General features: G+C 41.3%; 1 protein-coding gene across 1 annotated transcript; it reads left to right on the forward strand.

Annotated features, from left to right (window-relative positions):
- Positions 1 to 5,324: 5,324 nt before the first annotated feature.
- Positions 5,325 to 19,282, forward strand: FEM1B (fem-1 homolog B). Its single transcript, XM_006176597.3, has 2 exons — positions 5,325 to 6,236; positions 13,027 to 19,282. The coding sequence occupies exons 1-2, from the start codon at positions 5,989 to 5,991 to the stop codon at positions 14,660 to 14,662; spliced, it is 1,884 nt and encodes a 627-aa protein (XP_006176659.1). The 5' UTR covers positions 5,325 to 5,988; the 3' UTR covers positions 14,663 to 19,282.
- Positions 19,283 to 22,448: the final 3,166 nt, after the last annotated feature.

The following is a 22,448-nucleotide window of genomic DNA, read 5'->3' on the forward strand; positions in this document are numbered from 1 at the left end:
GTCTCACAGGTCAGGCAGTATGGCTCAGGAGTCTATGTTTTTAAGGACCAAGTTTGGGAGCCTTACTGTAAGATGGAACAATAGTAGCTATGATTTATCAGGAGCTTACTTAGTGCCAGACACTACACTAAAGACTACACATGTGGAATCTGAAAAAAAAAAGAAAACAGAGGACACTAATGAATTCATCTACAAAACAGAAACAGACTTGCAGACAGAAAACAATCTTATGGTTACCAGGGGAAAGGGGGTGGGAAGGGATAAATTTGGGAGTTTGAGTTTTGCAAATGTTAGCCACTTTATATAAAAATTGATTTTAAAAAACACATTTCTTCTATATAGCAGAGGGAACTATATTCAGTATCTTGCAATAGCCTTTAATGAAAAAAATATGAAAACAAAAATATGTATGTATATGCATGCCTGGGACACTGTGCTATACACCTGAAATTGACACATTGTAACTGACTGTACTTCAATTAAAAAATAAATTAAATAAAAGCTATGCAGAAATTTCTCATTCGTTCATCCCACTGCTTGGATAGGGGAGGGAGTATTGCTATGCATTAAAACAAACCTGGCAAGACAGCCAACTATATACAAGGCCCTCTGTTAAGGGCTGCACCTTTAAGGGTTACTGTGGCACAGAAGAGCTAAGATGTGTCCATAAATAACCATGATTCATGATAGAATCAGAGCTTGATGGACCTGGCAGAGAGCGTACAGATGATCTGGTTTAAACGCATTTTTACTGATGACAAGAACTGACTTGCTTTGTTTATAGGGTGTGGGGATTCAGTGAGAAAATGACAACAGCAGCCAACACTTAATGAGTTGCTTGCTCTGCGTGTGTGTGTGTGTGTTTATCTCGTCCAACCCTGAGAACAAACAGATAGAAGCACTATTATCCCATTTCACAGATAAGAAAACTGACTGGTGAGTTAAATAAACAATTTGTCCAGCATCATACAGCTAGCAATTCTTGGAGCTAGGGTGCTGGCAGAGTGGATTCCAGAGCTTGGATAGTGAACCACCATGCTTCTCAGTGTTGCCCCAGTTACAGAAGGTGGCTAAGAAGCTTAGGAGGCAGGGGCTGGATTGGGTGGATCAGAAAATGTTGGAGACTAGAAAGTGCTGTACAGACAAGAGTAATTATTAGAAAGAGGTAAGGGTCCCACGAGAAGTATAAAGTGATAAAGAGCTCTGGGGAGCAAAATCAAGGAAGATCTCTAGGATGAGACAGCATTTGCTTTAGATTTGGACCTGTGTTCCTGGGTAGGAATAAGGAATGTCCAGGCTCTGTGGGGAGTAGCCAGCTGGGGAAGAATTTCCTCTAGCCCTCCTGCATTAGCACAGGATGGATGATCAGATCAGTTAGTTGGCATCCAGGCCCAGGTGAACTGATCAGGACCACAGAAATCCATGGGGACCTCCAGTGAGACCCTAGCTGCAGAGGGCAGGCTGGGTAGTGGCCATTCAGAGGAGGACAAAGGGAGTTACAGAAGGCTAGTAGCAGGGTCAGGAGGCAGGGATTAGACAGGCAGAGTCCAAATCTTGACATTCTACCACACTCTAGTTATGAAGCCATGGGCAAGTTACACAATATCTCTATCTCAATTTCTTCATCTGAAGAATGGGAATGATAATAACGGCAGATCCCTCAGATGCTTGCACAAATTTAACTTGCTGATCTGTGTCGAGTGTCTACTCTGATGCCTGGCACATAGTGGGCACTCAGGATGAACTAGCTATTGTTATTCTTGTTATTACAATCCCAGGGTACCTGACTGGTACCACGATTCAGGGAGAAGTAGGGTTAGAAGAAACAAGACACACATCTATTTCAGTCTGCTTTCCTAGTAAACCAAAAATCTGGCAGGGGTGAACTGGTTTGGGAAATAACACAGACTAGCTCCCTGCCACTCATCCATTTTAAGTTTTGTCTTCGACAATCATTACACCTGCTTTTCAGGGGAAGGCAAGGAGAGAGGGGAAAAGGAGACAAAGGCCAGGGGTCACCAATCCTCTGAAACTTGGCTAATAGACTTCTTGTCAGTGGTTTCCTGGTTGTCAGTGATTCCTGACGTCTTCATTTGGTGATTCTGTTGGAATTTCTGAACTCTTGTCAGTTACCCTCCCCAGCCCCTTGCATACTATGGATCTACTCTCCAGCGTGTCTAGAGGCAGACACATTCCTGCAGGGAAAATGCAATTGGAGTGGGAAGTCCTTTCTTGAACAGGTTAATGGCACAACAGAAGTATGACTGTGGGGTGCGAGCTGGTCAAAGGGAGATTAATAGGTACTGACAGACACTCCTTCGCAGGACTAGACTCAGGAAGGAGTTTGCGTGTCACCATCACACCTGCCCTGCAAGGAAAGTAATTATTACCTCCACTGTACAGATGAAGATACTTGCTCAAGGCCGCAGTTAGCCCACAGAGAAGGGAGTCCAACCCAGATCTGTTCAGTGCAAAAAGTCATCCTCTTCCATTAGCGTACGGAGGAGGGTTGTAGGACTAAACCAAGTATCTTTACTGGTGCTCAAAATATGACATTTTGAATGCACTTTATACAAAATCTGAGAAACTCCATTGACTCAGAGCTGTGGGCTGGCTGACATGGCTTGGAAAAAGGAATGTTTCATGGAAGGTACTGCTAATTCTGCTCATAGGCCACATTCAATCAGCAGAAAGAAAAGTGCTGGAGGTTGGTCCTGTCTTTTATCCTGGTGGAAGGACATTTATTGTCATCAGCAAAACAATCTCCAACAGGATATAACTATTTGCAGTTATATTTTTACTACCATTCATTTGCTTAGTGGCTTTCTGTCAAGGGGGGAAGGGAATAGGTCAGAAGGAACTATTTCTGGGCTCTGACCTTTGGGAAAGCAGTCTTGTCCTATTTACACGTCCTCTCTCTGATTTGCCCAATCTGACCACAAAAACATCATCCTCCAAGCCCAGGTAAATACTGGCAACCAAATAGTCTCCAATCAGTCAATGGCTATTATGCAACCAAGGGGGCCCAGAACCCCACACTAAGCAACTGATAAGTGAAGAAGGAAAGAGCAGCCCAACGTTCCTGACCCTGGGATGCTGGAGCAGAAGTGAATTCCCATCTGGGAGAAGAGGCCAAGAAGTGCAAGTTCTGAGACCCTCTCTGGCATGGCTCTTGGTCCAGTCATTCCTAATCGCACTTACCCAGTTATACCACCAGACTGTGGTGTCAGCACCAGGATGAACCCTAGTTCATCTCGAAAGGGCGAGAGAGGAAGAAGAAAGTTTCTCAATCAGCAAAGAATAGCTGCATAAATCAGTTCTCCTTGGGAAAATGAAACCAAAGGGAAGAAGGGGCCTGTGTCTGGATCACTTTCTTCAAAAGGCTGCGTGTGAAAAGAATGATGCAGGGCAAAAGGCTGCAAGGAGAGGGAGGTAGGGAGGGAGAGGGACAGGGAGAGGGAGAGAATATGAGGAGCCCGGGTGCTCACAGAGCCTGGGAAGTAAATCAGTTGCAATGGGAGCCTTCAGGTCACACATCTGAATATGTCATTGCCTAGTGCTCAGAGGCCCAAAAGCCTGGGTCAGCCTGTCAAGAACTGGAATTTGTTCTAACCCTGGAGCCCCAGAATGATAACAACCAGCCATTTCAGAGACTCTCGTGGCAGAAACCCATCTTCAGCTCTCCTTTCCAGTGTTGTTTTTGTTTAATACGGTAAGGGAGGAAAAAATATCTGTGTACAGATCTGAAAATAGATAAACTGTGCTGCAGAATGGAGGCGAGAATTTGAGAAGTGACCCATACCCCCACCAATAGCTCTGCAATTGAGACAAAGTCTTCACCAACTAGGATTGGAACGGTGGGGTTCAAATAAAATAATTTATATGAACTTGCTGAGCCCAGCCTGTTCCCTTGGGACCAAATAAATACATTTGTTCGTTCTTTCTCTGTGGTAGATATTGTCCACTGTGTGTGCTGGGGCTTGGGGAGGGAGGTAGATATTGTCCTTGGCGGTGTATGCAGGAAGACCTCCGTATTGAACTTGTACTTTTTTGTAACTGCCCCACAAACTTCATCACCTCCACTCCTACCATCCTAGTCCAAAACCCTTCCTCCTAAATGGCCTTCCTGCTTTGACTCTCCCTGACTAGAATTTAGTCTTCACACAGCAGATCTTTTTTTAAACATAAATCATATCTTGTCACTTTCCTGTTTTAAACTCTTCAAACGCCACCAACCACACTTGAGTAGAATTTTAACATTTTCCCATGGGTCAGGGGGCCCTAACATGACCTGCGCCCCGATGACTTCACCTCCTATTGCTCTCCCTGTGGACTACTAAGCCACAGCCACACTGACCTCTGTTTCTGAACTCACCAAGACTCTTCCGCCCTCAGGGCTTTTGTACTATCTGTTCCCTCTGCCTCGAATACCCTCTGTTCTCATTACCTGTGGTGCAGACATTATCTGACCACTCACATTGAAATTAGCACCGCCCCCCAACCCACCATCACTCCATTTCATTTGCTTCATAGCAAATGGTAACGATACTAACTCAACCAGTCTTGCCTCTTGTTTATTTACTTGTTTGTTGTCTGTTTTCTCCACAACACAGCCCCTGAAGGGGCACTGTGTCTGTCTGGTCTATCACTGAATCCCTAGTGCCAAGCAGAGACTGGCAATAGTAGATCTCTAATACTCGTTGGATAAACGATCTTTTCAAATTCTAACAATCTTGTGAGGTATGTGAGAACACCCGAGTTGTCAAGCTGTCGGCTCAGGATTAGAGTCCTGGTCTGTCTGAACACAGACCTCGCCTTCCTTCCCAGGGTACCTCGCCCCTTTCAATTCTCCATCTCCCTCGACCTTTCTCACACACTCAGTCCCCCTCTCGAGGGAGGCCAGGCCAGGCTTCCAGTCCCTTCTCAGACCCTGGTGCCGGCCCTCAAAGCCCACCCACATTTCGAGGGCTCACAGACGCCGCCCCGTGCCCAAAATGAATCTGCCCGGTGCGCACAACCCCCTCCCTGGTCCCCCAATCAGGGGCTGAGAAGGGTCCGGCACTGCCTACGGTAAAGTGGGGCGGGCCCCCTAGCCCATCGGTAGTAACGGTTCGGCGCCCTCACGCTGTCCCTCTTCCCTGGCTAGGGACCCCCGGGGCCTACTGGGGGCGGGCTGGAAGCTCCAGGCGTCAAGGGCAACGAGGACATCCAGGGCCGAGTTGGGGATGGGCGCCTTCGTGCAGCAGAACCTTTCTTCATCGGGCCTCGTTTGCCCGCCGGTCGGCTTTGGAAGAGACACCCCACTTAACTGTCCCCGCGCTACCCGCCCCGCCCGGCCCTGTATGCGGAGGCCCGCCTTCCTCCCGGCCCCGAGTCCGGGGTTTCTGCCGCCGGAGCGTTCCGCCTCGCTCAGCGGGCCTCCACAGGCGTGGCCGCCGGAGCCATCGACAGGGTCTGGCACTTCCGCGCTTCTCGGGGCGAGGGCCTGCGGGTTTCCTCCAGCCGGGGAGGGCGGAGGCGGGGCAGAGGCCTTTTCGGGCCTTAGGCCCCGCGGGCCGGGCCGGGCCGGGGAAGACGCGGCCGCCGCTCTCCATCCGGGCGCGCGCGGCCCTCTCGGGACCTGCCGGCGCCCCGTAGCTCGGGCGCGCGCCTGTCGCAGCCGCAGGAAGGAGGGGTCCGGCCTGAGACCTGGGGCGGCGGCCGCCATGCAGATCCCCTCGGCCCACGGCCGGTGCCTGGGGCGCCGGGGGCGGCCCTGAGCGCGCTCCTCCCGGCCGGGCGGGATCGCGGACGTGCCCCAGCGGCTCGGCCGGCTCTGCGCGCCCACCTCCCCGGCTTCGCTGCTGCCTGGGCGCGGCGGCGGCGGCGGCCGCCCCTGTTGAATGGGCTGTGAGGGCCCGGGTTTGAAGCGCTGGCGAACGCGGCCTCCGGGGGCGCAAGGCGGCAGCAGCGGTGGCGACCAGACGGGTGCTGGAGTTGGCGGCGGCCATGGAGGGCCTGGCTGGCTATGTGTACAAGGCGGCCAGCGAGGGCAAGGTGCTGACTCTGGCTGCGCTGCTTCTCAACCGGTCTGAGAGCGACATCCGCTACCTGCTCGGCTATGTCAGCCAGCAGGGAGGGCAGCGCTCCACGCCCCTCATCATCGCAGCCCGCAACGGGCACGCCAAGGTGGTGCGCTTGCTGCTAGAGCACTACCGGGTGCAGACTCAGCAGACTGGCACCGTCCGTTTCGACGGGTAGGTACATCCCAGCTCCAGCCTCCTCCCTAACGCGCGCGGACCCAGCACTTCATCGGTCCTCCCCTCCCTCTCTCTCTCGCTTCGTGGAGGTATCTTTTCTCCCATTTTGTACCTCCTGACTTGCCCCCATTAGGCCCATTTCATCTTCTAGGCCTAATGTTCCATCCCCTGTTTCACTGCTCATCCTCATTGGCCCCTACCGCTTATCCCCTCCGTAGGGAAATAGCCACACCTTCTGTCTTGATACCTAATAAGTACAGAGTCTGTGAACAAGTAGTATGGAGGAGGTGGCAGCCTTTTCATATGTTTCCCTTTAGCAGTACTGGGATTACAGCCGAGATCAGCAAACGGGGTCAGCAGTTAACTTTGAGGACCTCTATTTGATAAGCTATTTGGCCACCCAATTTTTAGCCCTTCAAGTGAGTGTCCGATAAAGCCCTTAGCGAGTTGTGGGACCTTAAAGTCAAAACAAGCCCCCAGAACCAGCAGCACCTTCAGCTTCTTGAATTGTCATGCCGCCAGACATCCCAGGACATGATTCTGACCCTTCCACGTTGCTGGGAGTAGATACGTTGGCTGTGAAGATGGCACTGGACTTGGTGTAGGAGGAGATGATGCATTCTTAAATTACATGTTATCCTGTGATGATGTGGGGAAGCGTGATAATTTACTGTTATTCCAGGTGGGGAGTTGAAAAATTCATATTGTTACAGTTAAAATCTGCCCTTTGGGTTTAATATTACATATTTTGGGGTATGATAATTTTGAACACAGGATAGTCAGGTTTGACGTTATCTTTTCTGTGCTAGATGATTACAACCTGATTTACAGATAACAGCTGAAGATTTTGCTTCATTGATTGCATTTGTTGACTTGTACTAGTACATAAGCTGTTCTAGCATTTTCTTTTGAGGTAGATGTGGTCCAAGCATAAAGATATGTATCTTTAGTTTGGGTGATTGAAAACTGGTTGAAACCTGACTGAAAAAAAAATTCTTGATGATGACTAGGGCATTGTTGAATTTTGATTGATTCTTTTTTTAGGTTGAAATAAGAAGAGCTTTTTCTTCTGTTTTAGATGAGAGGCAAGTATTTCAGAGTATTGTATCTTAATGAAGTGATGGCCGGCTGGTGGTGGTTACTCTTTGGTACCACCTTTCTAGATGTTAAGGAGATGGCCTTTTTCATGTTAACCATAGATGGCAGTCCGATTCTCATTTGTTCTCCCTTGCTGGCTCCTGTGTCCCCTCTGTACGGTCCTGCATTCCCGCGGCCTTCCCTATCCCCAGAGGAGGGGTGAGGCACAATGACCCTGAACTTGCAGCGCAGCTCCAGTCGTGCAGGCCCAGGCGCCCGCGGAGATAGGAACCTGCAGGGACACTGCTGCTGAGGGGCCTGCTGAGGCCTGTTCTGATGAAGGGAGAACAGTGGCAAGAAAAAACAGTTTTCTAAAGCATTTGGAAAGGTTTTGCTTCTCTTTCTCAACCATCAAAGAGAAAAATGTTTTGGGGCGGCAATTAAGAGAACTTGAGATGACCGGAAATGTAGCAATGAGCCTGTGTGGTGGCTTGCCTTGCCCAGTGAAATTCAGGGGTTCAATAAGCAAACGTATTTTGAACACCTGCTGTGTGCCAGGCTCTGTGGCAGGGATTGGGTGCGCAGAGATGAATAACATACTGTTCCACTGCGGAGGAGGACCATCTGGCGGGGGGTGGGGGCGTGTGAGAAACAGACATAAATGAGTAATTGCAGATGCCATCTAGGCATCTTTTGGACTTCTGAGGGAACACAGAAAGAGGAAGTGCTCGGCTTTGCCTGGGAGAATCAGGGAAGGCTTCACAGCTGAGGTGATGTTTGAGCTCAGTCTCAAAGGACAGCAGAAAGTGAAGAAGAGGGGCAGCAGCATGGCGCATTTGCAATGACAAGTGTTCAGTGCAGTTGCAGAAAGGGATGCAAGCCTGGGAAATTAAGAAAGAGACTGCGGGAGGTTGGAGTGAGGTAGAGACCAGATTTTGACGATCCTTGTGTAAAATATGAAGAGTCAATGGCGGGACTGTAAACACAAACATTTCTATCACTTGAGATTTTGTATGAGCCTTCTTCAAGCTATCTTTTTTGTTTATGGATTATTACAAGTATGAACTTATTAGCTGCTATGTCAAAATAGTTTAGTTTTTTTTTTTTTTTTTTAACTTATTAAAGGCCTATGAAGGGCCCAGCCCTGTGCCATGGAAGATATGGAAGATATAGGGGAAAAAAATGTAAAGTTTCTACTTTAGAGGAGCTTACAGATAATTAACAAAAGAGCAGAATTGAAATTCATGGCCACCTTTCTAAACACTCACTCCACTCACTCTGTGAGATTATTTTGCATTTCGTTCCAGTCATTTAGGCATTTCAGAAATAGATGAAGAGAGTATTACTTGCAAATGTCATTATTTCACTTTGCATTCATTCCAGACATTGTGAAAATGTTAGTCTGAGCGAGGTGTTAGTAATATGAAGTTCACTCAACCCTTGGGGACTGCCTTTGAGAGGCACTTAGCGAGACTTTTCTTTAGATTCCCTTGGTCTTGAGACCCGTGGCCGGATGGGGACAGACAGGTTCCAAGTGTGCTGAAGTAGATGAATGTTTTCTTAATTTTCAGTAGCTTATATACCATCTTGACAATTTTTTGCCAAATCGTTCACCACCTATCCTGTTATTTGCCTGCTATTTTTTTTCTTAAGTCTCACTTCTTAGCTTCATCCTAAGAAGCGGCATCTGTGTAATTATGGGTTTGATATGATACATTTTGTGTGTGTGTGTGTGTATGTGTGTGAGAGAGAGAGAGAGACAACACGCACACACAGACATTAAAATAAATCACTTATTTAAAAAAGGTATACCTTAGAAGACTAAAGTGTACTCAGAGTAGAGCCTCAAGGGGGAGGGGACCACCCACCTAGATTAAGCCCATACGGATATCTGAGTCCTTATATACTTTTTGGAGTAACATTTGAGATTATTTTATTTATGGCTTACTGTGTAAAGACCAAAATTGACATAGATGAACAGATAAGAAGAAAAGTTAGATGAGCGTGAAGAAAGAAGAACCTTTAGAGAATGGGAAGCTGTTGAGAATGTTATAGAAATGGAACAGAACAGAGGAGGGTGTCATGTGACCCTGGAATATTGTGCTGGCTTGAGTTCTGAGGGCCTGACTGCTCTGTGCCAGAGTTTGTGGGGAACTCTTGTCCTAGAACAGGTTTGCTGACACGGATGGGAAGCAGAACAGGACCTCTGGGAATTCTGAGGCTTTTTGTTGAGTGCTCTTGCTTTTAAAAGTCAGCGCTAGTACTGATACTTCTAATAAGTGTCCAGATAGAGGAAAGGCATAGGGGCACAGCGTAATTTGACTTCATTCAGAAAGTCACTTCCAGTATACGTAGCAAGGAACTACTTTTGATCTAATAAATGATTTTAAGGGCTTTGGTTAAAATAAAGTGCTGGTCATTTACATTTAGTGAATTTTTTATTTCCATTTCAAGTACTTGAGTCAGACATTTTTATTTAAGGAGATAGATGAACTTAGTTTTGTGATCAGAAATGTTACCTTTTATTGTGAAATGTTTCCATCGTCTGATGCATATATTTTGTTTAAAAAGGCGAATAACAGATTAAAATTCCTTGATTTTTAAGATGAAATACGTAATAGTTTGGATTGCAATTTTAGATTGAGTCTAGAAATATCATTGTTTTATAGTGCTTCTCCCATAGGCATTAAGTAAATATTGCATTAATTTGATTATATTTTTATTTATTTTCTGTTATAAATGCTTGCTATTTTGTTTGCTATTATAAATGGCTATAATTTTAGCTGTATTTTATGGACAAAGAAATGTCATAGATGTTAGGATTATAATTCCCTTTAATCTGTTTAATATTCTTGTTTAGATGTAGACATTTAAAAAATCACTAAGGCTAATGTTTCTGAAGGAATAATCATTCTATAATACGTTATGCAGTGAAATTTTTTTGTCATAAACTACTTAAAATTTTTAATGGCCTCAGTATAAACACGTAATTGAAACTTCTTTTTATGCTCCTGTCACATCTCTATATGGGAAATGGAAATTAGATTACATCAGGAAAAGTATTAAACAATTATAAAAATCAAGTGAAGTATATACTTGTAATTTAATTTTTACTCTTAATTAATTCTTGGAAATTTGAGACCAGAGAAATATTTTAATCACTTGTGGTCTCTTTTTTTCCTCCATCTTTAAAATGGGGGTCCTATTTATCTTGTATGGTTATTGCAAGAGTTAAAGATAATGTATGTGAATGCTTATTTTAATGTAACATTTGTTGAGTTTTTATTTAGTTTAGGTTCATGTTCCTGGCATGTAACAGTTTTATATTTTTTAAGAGTACAAGGAAACATTGTAACCATGTAAATATAACTATATTATTAACTGTGTATTAATTTTTTGATAGATTATATTAATACGTTTTTTAAAGCTTTTGGAATGGAAACAAATGTTTGAACAGTGACACATACTATGTTTCCTTACATTTGATGCATTATATAATTTCAAAAGTACTTCTGTACTTTTAATCTCATGTAAGCCTTTTAGTTATGTATCTGTAAAATGGGCATAATAATAGCATCTACCTTATAGGGTTATTGGGAAAAAAGTTAAGAGAATTAAATGAGATATACTGCATATAGGCACTTAATATAGTGCTTGGCACATTGAAAGTATGTATTAGGTTTTTGTGTTTAAAATTTTTCTTTAAATTGATTTGTGCCTCTTTTTAAAATTATATCTATTTATAGTTAAGGTATAACATCTAGTAAGGTGTGTAAATCTTAAGTGTACAATGTTATAAAATTTTAATATGTTTACATCCAAGTAATTACCTTCTAAATCAACATGCAGAACATTTATGTCACTCAAAAACTATCCCTTGGGCCCTTTCTTATCATTTTCTCCCCTTTCCCATCATTTTCTCCCCTTTCCCCTCCCAGAAGTCATGATTATTCTGACTTCTATCACCATAGATTAGTTTTGTCTATACCGGACTTCCTATAAATGGAATCATACAATGTACTCTTTTCCATCTGGCTTTACATATACATATATATATATATATATATTTTTTTTTTTTTTTAAGTATATAGTCAGTTTACAATGTTGTGTCAGCTATCTGGCTTCTTTTTGCTTAACAGAATATCTATGAGATTCATCTGTGGAGTTCCATGTATCAGTAGTTTGTTTGTTTGTTGCTTTGTAGTATTCCATTATATGAATGTATGGCAGTTTATTTATTCTGTTGATACTTTGGTTGTTTCTGGTCTTTGACTCTTACTAATAAAGCTGCTATGAACTTTTTTGTATAGATCCTCTGGTGGACATTTGCATCCATTTCTCTTCAGTATACCGAGTGTAACTGCTGGGTCATAGGAGTGGTGTATGTTTAACTTTAATAGTTATCATCAAACAGTTTTCCCAAAGTGTTTGAACCAAATTATGTTCCCACTACCAATTTCCATTAGCAGTGAGAGTAAGCTGCTCCACATCCTGGCCAGCACTTGGTATTGTCATGTCAGTATTAATTTTAGCTATTCCAGTGAGTGTGTATTGGTAACTCTTGGTTTTAGTTTGCATTTCCCTGGTGAGTAATTATCTTGAATATCTTTTCATATGTTTATTGGTCATTTAAATATCTTTTGTGAAGTATACTTGATCAGTCTCTTCATCCATTTTTTAAATTGGGTTGTTCGCCTTTTTAGTGATTTGTCAGATAAATCCATTGCACGTGTCTTCTTCCAGTGAGTGGATTGCCCATTCACTTTCTTCACAGTGTCTATTGATGAAAAGAAGTTTTTAATTTTAGTGAAGTCTAATGAATCATTTTTTTCTTTTATGTTTTGTGCTTTTTGTTTTTGCATTATGTTTCAGAAATCATCATTGAACCAAGGTCATGAAGATAGTCTGTTTTTTTCTTAGAAGCTTTTATTGTTTAGCTTTTCACACTTCTCAAATTTTTGTGTGTAGAGTCAAATTTAATTTTTTTTTCCAAACAGGTACCTAGCGGCTGCTTCATCCCTATTTATGAAAAAGACTATACTTTGTATGAATTTCAATGGCGCTTTTGTCATAAATCTGTGACCTTGTATGTGTGAATCTATTTCTGGAGGGGTTTTTGTTTTTGTTTTTGTTTTTTTGGTTGTTGTTTTGTTGATATATTTATCCTAATACCAGTGATACACGATCTTAATTACTGTATTTTGTTCTTCAACATTTTCTTTCAAGATTATCTTGGTTGTTCTTGGTCCTTTGTATTTCTACATACATTTTAGCAGTTTCTAACACAGTGTTAGTGCAGAGATTGGGGTGGCTTTCTTACTGATATATTGACAGAAACTGTGGTCCCTGCGGGATGCTGAAAAGGAGGAACACACTGTGCCCTTGAGGGCCTGTGAATCAGCTTGGTAGTAAAGAAGTTACAAAGCACCGTACATTTCCTCTTTGTTTTCTGAAATTTACTTTTGCTAGGAGAAAGTTAGAGGGTTTTTTTTTAGGTTTTTACACTTTAGTAATAACTATAATAGTTAATTATTGAGCTTATACTAAGTGTAAGTACTACGCAAAATGCTTTACTTAAATTACCTGATTTTATTTTCACCAAAACGAATGTTTTACTAATGCTCTGTAGATTGAGGTTTTGGTCGGGGTTTAAATTTTTGTTAGGGCAAGTGACCTCTATTTTCTAACTGTGTGTTCTTTTCATGAATAGGTATGTCATTGACGGTGCCACCGCTCTTTGGTGTGCAGCGGGAGCAGGTCATTTTGAAGTGGTTAAGCTTCTCGTCAGTCATGGAGCCAACGTGAACCACACCACAGTCACTAACTCGACCCCGCTGCGGGCAGCATGCTTCGATGGCAGATTGGACATTGTGAAATACTTGGTTGAAAATAACGCCAACATCAGCATTGCCAACAAGTATGACAACACCTGCCTAATGATTGCAGCATATAAGGGCCACACTGACGTGGTCAGATACCTTTTAGAGCAACGTGCCGATCCCAACGCTAAAGCACATTGTGGAGCCACAGCATTGCACTTTGCAGCTGAAGCCGGGCACATAGACATCGTGAAAGAGCTGATAAAATGGCGCGCCGCCATAGTAGTGAACGGCCACGGGATGACGCCGTTAAAAGTAGCTGCTGAAAGCTGCAAAGCTGACGTTGTCGAGCTGTTGCTCTCCCACGCTGATTGTGACCGAAGAAGTCGGATTGAAGCTTTGGAGCTCTTGGGTGCCTCTTTTGCAAATGACCGTGAGAACTATGACATCGTGAAGACTTACCACTATTTATACTTAGCCATGTTGGAGAGGTTTCAGGATGGTGATAACATTCTTGAGAAAGAGGTTCTCCCACCAATCCACGCTTATGGGAATAGGACTGAGTGTAGAAATCCTCAGGAACTGGAATCCATTCGGCAAGACAGAGATGCTCTTCACATGGAAGGCCTTATAGTTCGGGAACGGATTTTAGGTGCCGACAACATTGATGTTTCCCATCCCATCATTTACCGGGGAGCTGTGTATGCGGATAACATGGAGTTTGAACAGTGTATCAAGTTGTGGCTTCATGCCCTGCACCTCAGACAGAAAGGTAACAGGAATACCCATAAGGATCTTCTTCGATTTGCCCAAGTTTTTTCACAGATGATACATTTGAATGAAACTGTGAAGGCCCCAGATATAGAATGTGTTTTGAGATGCAGTGTTTTGGAAATAGAACAAAGTATGAACAGAGTAAAAAGTATTCCAGATGCTGACGTCCACAATGCTATGGACAATTATGAATGTAATCTCTACACCTTTCTGTATTTAGTGTGCATCTCCACCAAAACACAGTGCAGTGAGGAAGACCAGTGCAAAATTAACAAGCAGATCTACAACCTAATCCACCTTGATCCTAGAACTCGGGAGGGTTTCACCTTGCTGCACCTTGCTGTCAACTCCAATACCCCAGTCGATGATTTCCACACCAACGACGTCTGCAGCTTTCCCAACGCGCTTGTCACGAAGCTCCTGCTGGACTGTGGTGCGGAGGTGAATGCTGTGGACAATGAAGGCAACAGCGCCCTTCACATTATCGTTCAGTACAACAGGCCCATCAGCGATTTTTTGACCTTGCACTCTATCATCATTAGCCTAGTGGAAGCTGGCGCTCACACCGACATGACCAATAAACAGAATAAGACTCCGCTAGACAAAAGTACAACTGGGGTCTCAGAAATACTACTTAAAACTCAAATGAAGATGAGTCTCAAGTGCCTGGCTGCCCGGGCAGTTCGGGCTAATGACATTAACTATCAAGACCAGATCCCCAGAACTCTTGAAGAGTTTGTTGGATTTCATTAAGTGACTGGATATGTAAAATCGTTTAATGTGGTGCTAAAAAGTAAAGGACTTTAATCACAGACAATAGAATTACGTGTTCATAGATTCTGCTTTTCTTTCCACCACCCTCCCTCCCTCCCTGTCCTTCCTTAGTTCTGTATTTGGCCATCTTGCCTCATATGGTGATTGATGTCAAATACACTTTAAACAAAGCCACATTGTTTAGGTGTAACTATAATCTAAGGTGTTTGGATATTGGTCACTCACCTATTTTTCCTTCTTTCTTTTTTTAAGGAGCATAACATTTTGTTTATGTGACAAGGGACATTTATGATTGGAAATTGATAATGTTTAACAAAAAACAGACTACAACGGTATTTCTGTTGGTCCCGTGTCAGCCTGTTATCCTTGCAGCAATTCTGTGGATTCCATGAAGAAAAATAACTAAAAGGAACATTAAAAGTAATGGAATTTCCAAATGTTCTGCACATGCCAAACTGCTATAGGTAGTTTTCACTCTTCCATTATTTATGTGAAGTGATATAACACATTATACCATCAGGAGGATTTTAAAAAATATAGCTGCAGATTAATCTGAAAAATGTGCTAATAATAGTTACTAATTTATAAAGTTAAATCCATTGAAATTGTTGAATTATGCTGGGTGGTACACACAAAGTTTAGTAATTTTAAAGCAACTTTTCAGAGAATATTGATGGACTGTTTGCCTTTAGGCTTGGATTCTAAAATTTGTCTCTGTATTAATGTAATCTAAATTGCAGCAGTCTGCATCTAACTCAACTCATAGACATGTAAACAGAATGAATGCTGTGTTTTCTGATGAAACAAATTGTCGTAATATAGTTACATGTTTTATTTCTTGTCCCCTTCTCCCTTTCCTCCTGTGTGGTATCTTTTAAAATTGGAAACTACTTTTCAAAGGGCATTATTTGTGCCTCCCTAAGAAGGTGTTTATGACAGGTGAGAAGGAGCCAGGATATTTTTAATTTTGTCCCTTTATTTAGTCTGTGATAAGAAGTAGAAAAATCAATAGTGTGGTGTAAGGAATTCAATGTTTTTGATGATGAAAATAATTCACAATGCCATTTTGAAAGATACTTCTGTCTGAGAGCAGCAGATTTTGAACCACATAACGTCGCTTACTCTGACAGGCTGTACAGAAGTTTTGTTTCTTTGTTTTATTTTCATGGCAACATTTTTACTGTCAGACTAAAGTAATATTCTGTGATTATCCTTTAAGCATCACAGAAATTCAAAAAGGGTACACACTTACTTCTATTGATGTTAAAAGTGATAAAGAAAGTAAAATTAGGTATATCTGTATTTTTCTCTCTAGTGCCAAATGAATGCCTTAGCTACCCATAGTGCATGGACTGTAAGTGAAGACCTGTGGCTTTTTTCTTTAATGAAAAGCATTATAATGATGTAGCAACATCAGCTATAAACAAACAAAAAAAAAAACTTGTAAAGTTTCAGTTAACATTTTATGTATGGATATTGCTTTGTAAAGTGTAAGAAGAAGGTTGCAGTTGGATCAGTATAAAATGTAATGACCAAACCAAAATCAGCACCTAGGGCCTTAAATAGAGATACCCCATGAAGTGGAATACTTTGAAGGATGGGAGGGGATGGCTGGGGGGACTTTGGAACCTTCCCCCCCCCCCCCCCCCCCAGAATGCAGGATACTTACACTGCTGCTGTAGTTACGCTTCACGTGTGTTCTTGCTTCAGTTAGTAATGTTTTGATGGTAAATTCTGTCATGGTAATATGTTTCTGTTTTCCTAATCTGAGGTTTGAAAAAGGAAGGTTTTTAGGAAGGCTTAAAGGCAAGTATTTGAATGAGCCCTAATTTAAAAATGGCTGGCCTTGGTCCTCCTGGTGTGAGTCAGGGGGACTACTGTACTGTGCTCTTGGCAACCCTCGTGGCCTGAAAGAGGAAGTGCACGTCCTCCAGGTGAGTGAATCACGCCCTTTCCCCGGCTCGGATCGGACCCTGTGTTCTCAGACTTCAAGGCCTGCTTATTCGGCTGTGATACTTGGTATTTACTTGCTTCCATGACTAATGCATATGATTTTTAAACACCAAAACTTAAAGCATCAGATAATGCTGCATGTTTTAGAAACCATTTCATCCCTTTGGCTACCCAGGACCAGAACTGTTGTAGCTATTAACTTACCTATAAAATGAGGATAATGATTATCTGTACATATTCAGACATCAAAATTTAATGACACTCAGTGTTTTTGAGAAGGGAGGACTGAATGCTGGAGAGAGTAAAACTGCTGATTGAAATGCTGACACAACTGGAGAAAATTTTTGAAGACAGTGGAATAGACTATAAACCCTGCTAATGGTAACTGAGGTTTGTTTTGTTTGTTTCATCAACTATAATATAGCAGTACATTGTGCACTATATTGCTAAGGATCTAATTCCATCTTGTAAAATAAATTCAAATGTGTATTGTGAAACACCTGTATAAAACCATTTTTGAAACAAGCAATCTACATGCCTGTTTTTTTATTTGTTTTTGGTAGAATTACTTTAAAATACCTTTAGTCAAACCCTTCCCAAACTTACGTTTTGTTTTGTTTTAAGGAAATTAGGTAAGAGAGGTGATGGCTCTGTCTCAGCTGAGAGCTCCAGGCGACTGCCGTTTTCTAGCCACTTTTGTCATTTTATGTCTACTGTTGGTAGAATTATGCTGTGGATTGCAAGTCTTCCTTGATAATTACACGTTCAGTCAAAACTTCTTGGTCTTCCTCAGTAATTGTCATAAGAATTTGGTTGAATTAGAGGCCCAGGTGGATGAATGCCTGGGCGCAAAGCATGTGAAACCTGGGTTGAGAAAACTGAACTCTTGAGTTTAGATAACTAATTCAAGGAATGGGCAGCAAATCCATCTCCTCAACTGACAAAGATGGGGGAAGTTTCTGACAGAATTCTGACACAACATAGTCATTTTCTACCCTGGATTGCTCTGGCAGGCCACAGTCCAGCTACCTTAAGGTTCTTTGCTGTGTGAATTATAAACAAACAAACCAAAAAGCAAACTTTAGTCTTGCTTATTTATGGGAAGGGTTTTATTTCACTACACAAATAGTTGATTAATAACTGGTAATTATGAGAAACTTAGGTATGATAGCACTGTTTGAAGTAAAATATGATTTGGGGGCAGCCACTCCTTAAGTCTCTGCATTTGGCAAGTGTTCTTGAAAATTAAAATCCCAAGGGAACAATACCCTGTTACCAGTCTCCACCTCAGTTGAAGCAGCTACTTTAGGAATAAGGCCACTTTGGATTATTCAAGCAGAAGCAGTTCTTTTTGGGATGAGGTTGGGTGAGGAGTGAGTTGCTGGTCCTTGGATTACAGTTTGCTGGTTTTAGAAGCAGCCAGTGATCAAACTAGTGAGTAGATGGATAAAAGTATAAAGGACTTGTTCTTATGGTAGATTTTCTGTAAAAATCTTAAATGTTCCTTTTCAGGCTAGCCAGATGTGTCAATATACAGATGACTACACCATTTTCCTCACTGACTACACTATGACATTAAAATGGGTTAAAGAAAACAAACTCTGCCTTTTGCTCTGTGGAAAGTTACTAGTCCATAGATTTGAAGCTGTGTGTTCACTCCTACTCTGAAAATGCACAGCCCGCTCTGGATCCCCTCTCTGGGAAGTAGAGAGCTCCTAATGTGTGTAGCACGTTGCTGGGCTTTCTCAGACACTCCTGGCAGATTCGCCCGAATCTTCAGATGGGCTGCTTTGTACAGTATCTTCTCCCCCAAAATATGGGATCAGAAATACATACTACATGGATAGTGGTGATAGATAATAATTTTCAAAACTGTAAATTAAATGTGGTCTCTAGTCCTAGGTTTGTGGTGTGTTCATTGTTGTTAATGTGTAGGGAAGGGACACAGACTTGGTGGATATGGGGAGTGTATCTTGATATGTGTGCAGGGGTGAGTATCACTAAATTTATTAACAGCTTTTCCTTTGGGGGTGAGTCGGGTGATGAGTGGCCTAATCAGAAAAATGAAAGAGTGAAGATGCAAGTTTTGCCAAGTGATGAAGTGAACAAGGTTTTGTATCTGCTTTTCTTTTTTATCAGGTGTTGTAAAATCCATGCATGGCTTTTTGTTGTTGTTGCTTAGTAATTGATAGAGGAGAAAAGATGAGGGGAAAACCTCAGCTTTGCTAACCAATCTTTAAAGAGGTACATAGTTGGGGAGAAAAATCTTACTGGCTTAATGTGTTGAAAGATCCTGTCCTTTATAATATTCACCCCAGCCTGCAGTCCTCCATGTAGAGGAACTACATTGTTGTACTCTGGTAGTCCACTGTGATTTATAACAAACCAGTGATGTCATTCTGCTGTGCACTTTTGTCAAATCATTTACGTGACTTTAATAAACATAGTAAACTTGCTGACTGCACCAGAGGTCTGTTAGTGATTTATATATTGCATGACATTTTCTATTTGAGTTTGACATGTAGAATCATTTTTAATTTCGTGGTAATTGACAGTCGTAACAGCCCAACTAATTTAAAACTAACAATATTGCTATGTAAAAGGAAAAAATGGTGTTTGTGTTCAGTAAATGTTTGGAAAAAACTACCTTGAAGTCTGTTGTCTTTATTGTTCAGTGTGCCTTAGTTATAGATGATCTTTTGTTGAATTCATTTTTGAAAAGTTACCAAGTTATACATGTGCATGGGGAAAAATTAAGATTGAAAAGAAAAATTCAAATTGTAAAAATAACAAAAGATCCCTTTTCATCTCTCCATGCCTCCCATTTGGACTCTTCAGAGAGCTCTCACTAGTTTTTTGAGTAGCTTCTCAGAAATTTTTTGTGCATATGTGTATTTTTTTCTCCTTTTCATTTTTTTAACTGCAAATGGACTTTTACCTTTCTTACACTATTGGTTGTCTTTTTCACTTAATATATATCTTGGAGGTTTTTTTCACTTTGACATATATATATATGTCTATATATATATATATAGACATATATATATATACACACACACACATATAGATAGATAGATTTTATAAAAAAACTTACAATAGCATTTAATTCTGTGGATGGACTTAACATTTATTTAACCAGAACTTACAGTTGGACTTTTAAGTTTTCAATTTATTGATATTTCGAATACTGCTTCAGTAAACATCCTTGTGTACTATATTCATAGAACAAGTTCATTTCTAACACTGGAACTTTTGGTTTAGTGACTAATTTTTAATATCTCAACAGGTGATCCAGTTGCCTTCCATCTCCCTACATCCTTGGTGACATCAAATATTACCTAATTAGTTTTTGCCAAGATGATTAATAGAAAATAGTATTTCATTGTTTTGATTTGTGTTCCTTCTATGAATAATATTGACATATATTTACTGACCTTTTGTATTTCTTCTGTTTGACTTTGCATTGTGGTCTTTTTCTTGCTACTTGTTAGAAATTCCTTGGAAGTTTAAGGAAACTTCCTCTGTTACATGTTACAGCTTGTAGTTTGTTTTTTGACTTTAAATACAGTAGTTCTCATGTCTACTGGACTTTGTATTTTGCCCGTGAAGCTGTCTCCTTTCCAAGCTCGTACGTCTTTTTGACCCGTGTCGTCTCCTAGTGCTTTTATGGCTTTTCCCTCCCACTTCTTGCTTCCCTCCTCTTCCTTTTTTTCCCTCCTCATCCTCTTCCCTCTCTTCTTCTTTGGTTTAAATCTTTTATCTACCTGGAATTTATTTATTTTTTAATCTATGTATTTATTGTATAGTATCATATTTTTAAAATTGAGGTATAGTTGATGTACAAATTATATGTCACAGGTATACAGTATAGTAATTCACAATTTTTAAAGGTCATACTCCATTTATAGTTATTATAAAGTATTGGCTGTGCTCCCCGTGTTGTACAGTACGTCCCTGTAGCTTACTTTACACCTGATAGTTTGTACCTCTTAGTCCTCCACCCACATCTTGCCCCTCCCCCTCCCCACTGGTCACCACTAGTTTCTTCTCTCCATCTGTGAGTCTGTTTCTTTTCTGTTATACTCACTAGTTTGTTGTATTTTTTAAGATTCCACATGTAAGTGATGTCTTACAGTACTTGTTTTTCTGACTCGTTTGACTCAGCATAATGCCCTCCAAGTCCATCCATGCTGTGCACCAGGAGCTAACACAACATTTTAAATCAACGGTACCTCAATTAAAAAGCAAACAACCAACCAACTCACCCATTTAAAATATGGGCAAAAGAACTGAATAGACATTTTTCCAAAAGAGGAAATGCAGATAGCCAACAGGAACATGAAAAGTTGCTCAACATCACTAATATCAGGGAAAAGCAAATCAAAATCACAATGAGATGTCATCTCACACCTGCCGAATGGCCAGTATCAAAAAGAACACAAATAACAAATGTTGGCAAGGATGTGGAGAAAAGGGAACCCCCGTACATTGTTCATGTAGCCACTATGGAAAGCAATATGGAGGTTTCTCAAAAACCTAAAAATAGAACCATCATATATGGCCCAGCAATTCCACTCCTAGTCATATATCCAAGAAAAACAAAAACATTAATTCAAAAAGATACATACACCTCGCTATTAACAGCAACATTATTTATAATTGCCAAGATATGGAAGCATCCTAAGTGCGCATAAACTGATGAATCGATAAATAATATGCATCATACATACGTAACAGAATACAACTCACCCACAAAAAAGGATATTTTCCCATTTGTGGCCCTTCATTCACTTTTTTTTTTTTTCACTTCAAAAACCAGAACTTGGTAACTGTCATAAACATTTCCATTGCATCAAAAACAACAAAATACCTAGAAATAAGCTTAACCAAGGAGGTTACCTATACTCTGAAAACTGTAAAACATTGATGAAGGGAATTGAAGATGATACAAAGAAATGGAAAGATACCCTGTGCTCTTGGACTGGAAGACTCAACATTATCAAAATGGCCACACTACAGAAGCCAATCTACAGATCCAGTGCGACCCCTGTCAAAAAACAGCAGTCTTCACAGGACTAGAACAAACAACTCCAAAACTTATATGGAACCATAAAACACTCCAAATTGCCAGAGCAATCTTTTGTAGGCCTTTCTTTTCTCTTTCTTCTTTTGGTTCTCTTTTCTTACGGTTTGATGACTACAGAAGTTCCTTTAACATTTGTTGTAAAAGCTGGTTTGGTGGTGCTGAATTCTTTTAGCTTTTGTTTATCTGTGAAGCTTTTGATTTCTCTATCAAATCTGAGAGCCTTGCTGGATAAGAGTATTCGTGGTTATAAGTTTTTCCTTTTCATCACTTTAAATATATTGTGCCACTCCTTTCTGACCTATAGAGTTTCTGCTGAAAAATCAGCTGATAACCTTATGGGAGTTCCCTTGTATGTTATCTGATACTTTTCTCTTGCTAATTGCAATATGTTCTCCTTATCCTTAATTTTTGTCAGTTTGATTATTATGTGCCTTGGTACCTGGAATTTATTTCGATGTAAGTTTCAGTTAGCCAAGAACAAGATCTTAATTATTTTCCACTGATTTGAATTATAAGCCCAGTTCCCATGATGTCATTTGATCCGTTTCTGGGTTCTCTGTTCTACCCTGTGGATCCAGGAGTGTGGCGGAACCTGGGGGTTACTGTCTAGGCTCTCTCCATCACTTATTAGCTCTGTGACCTTGGGCAAGTTACTGTTCTAGCCAACCCTTGGTTTTTGTACATTTTGTACATTTGTACATGGGCAATTAAAATGCTTAACATAGT

The sequence above is a fragment of the Camelus ferus genome, chromosome 27 (genome assembly GCF_009834535.1).
Source record: "Camelus ferus isolate YT-003-E chromosome 27, BCGSAC_Cfer_1.0, whole genome shotgun sequence".
NCBI lineage: Eukaryota > Metazoa > Chordata > Mammalia > Artiodactyla > Camelidae > Camelus > Camelus ferus.

Coding starts and splice junctions, on each gene's coding strand:
- FEM1B (XM_006176597.3), top strand. CDS start 5,989: ATGGAGGGCCTGGCTGGCTATGTGTACAAGGCGGCCAGCGAGGGCAAG. Junction 6,237..13,026: donor GGCACCGTCCGTTTCGACGG/GTAGGTACATCC, acceptor TTTCATGAATAG/GTATGTCATTGACGGTGCCA.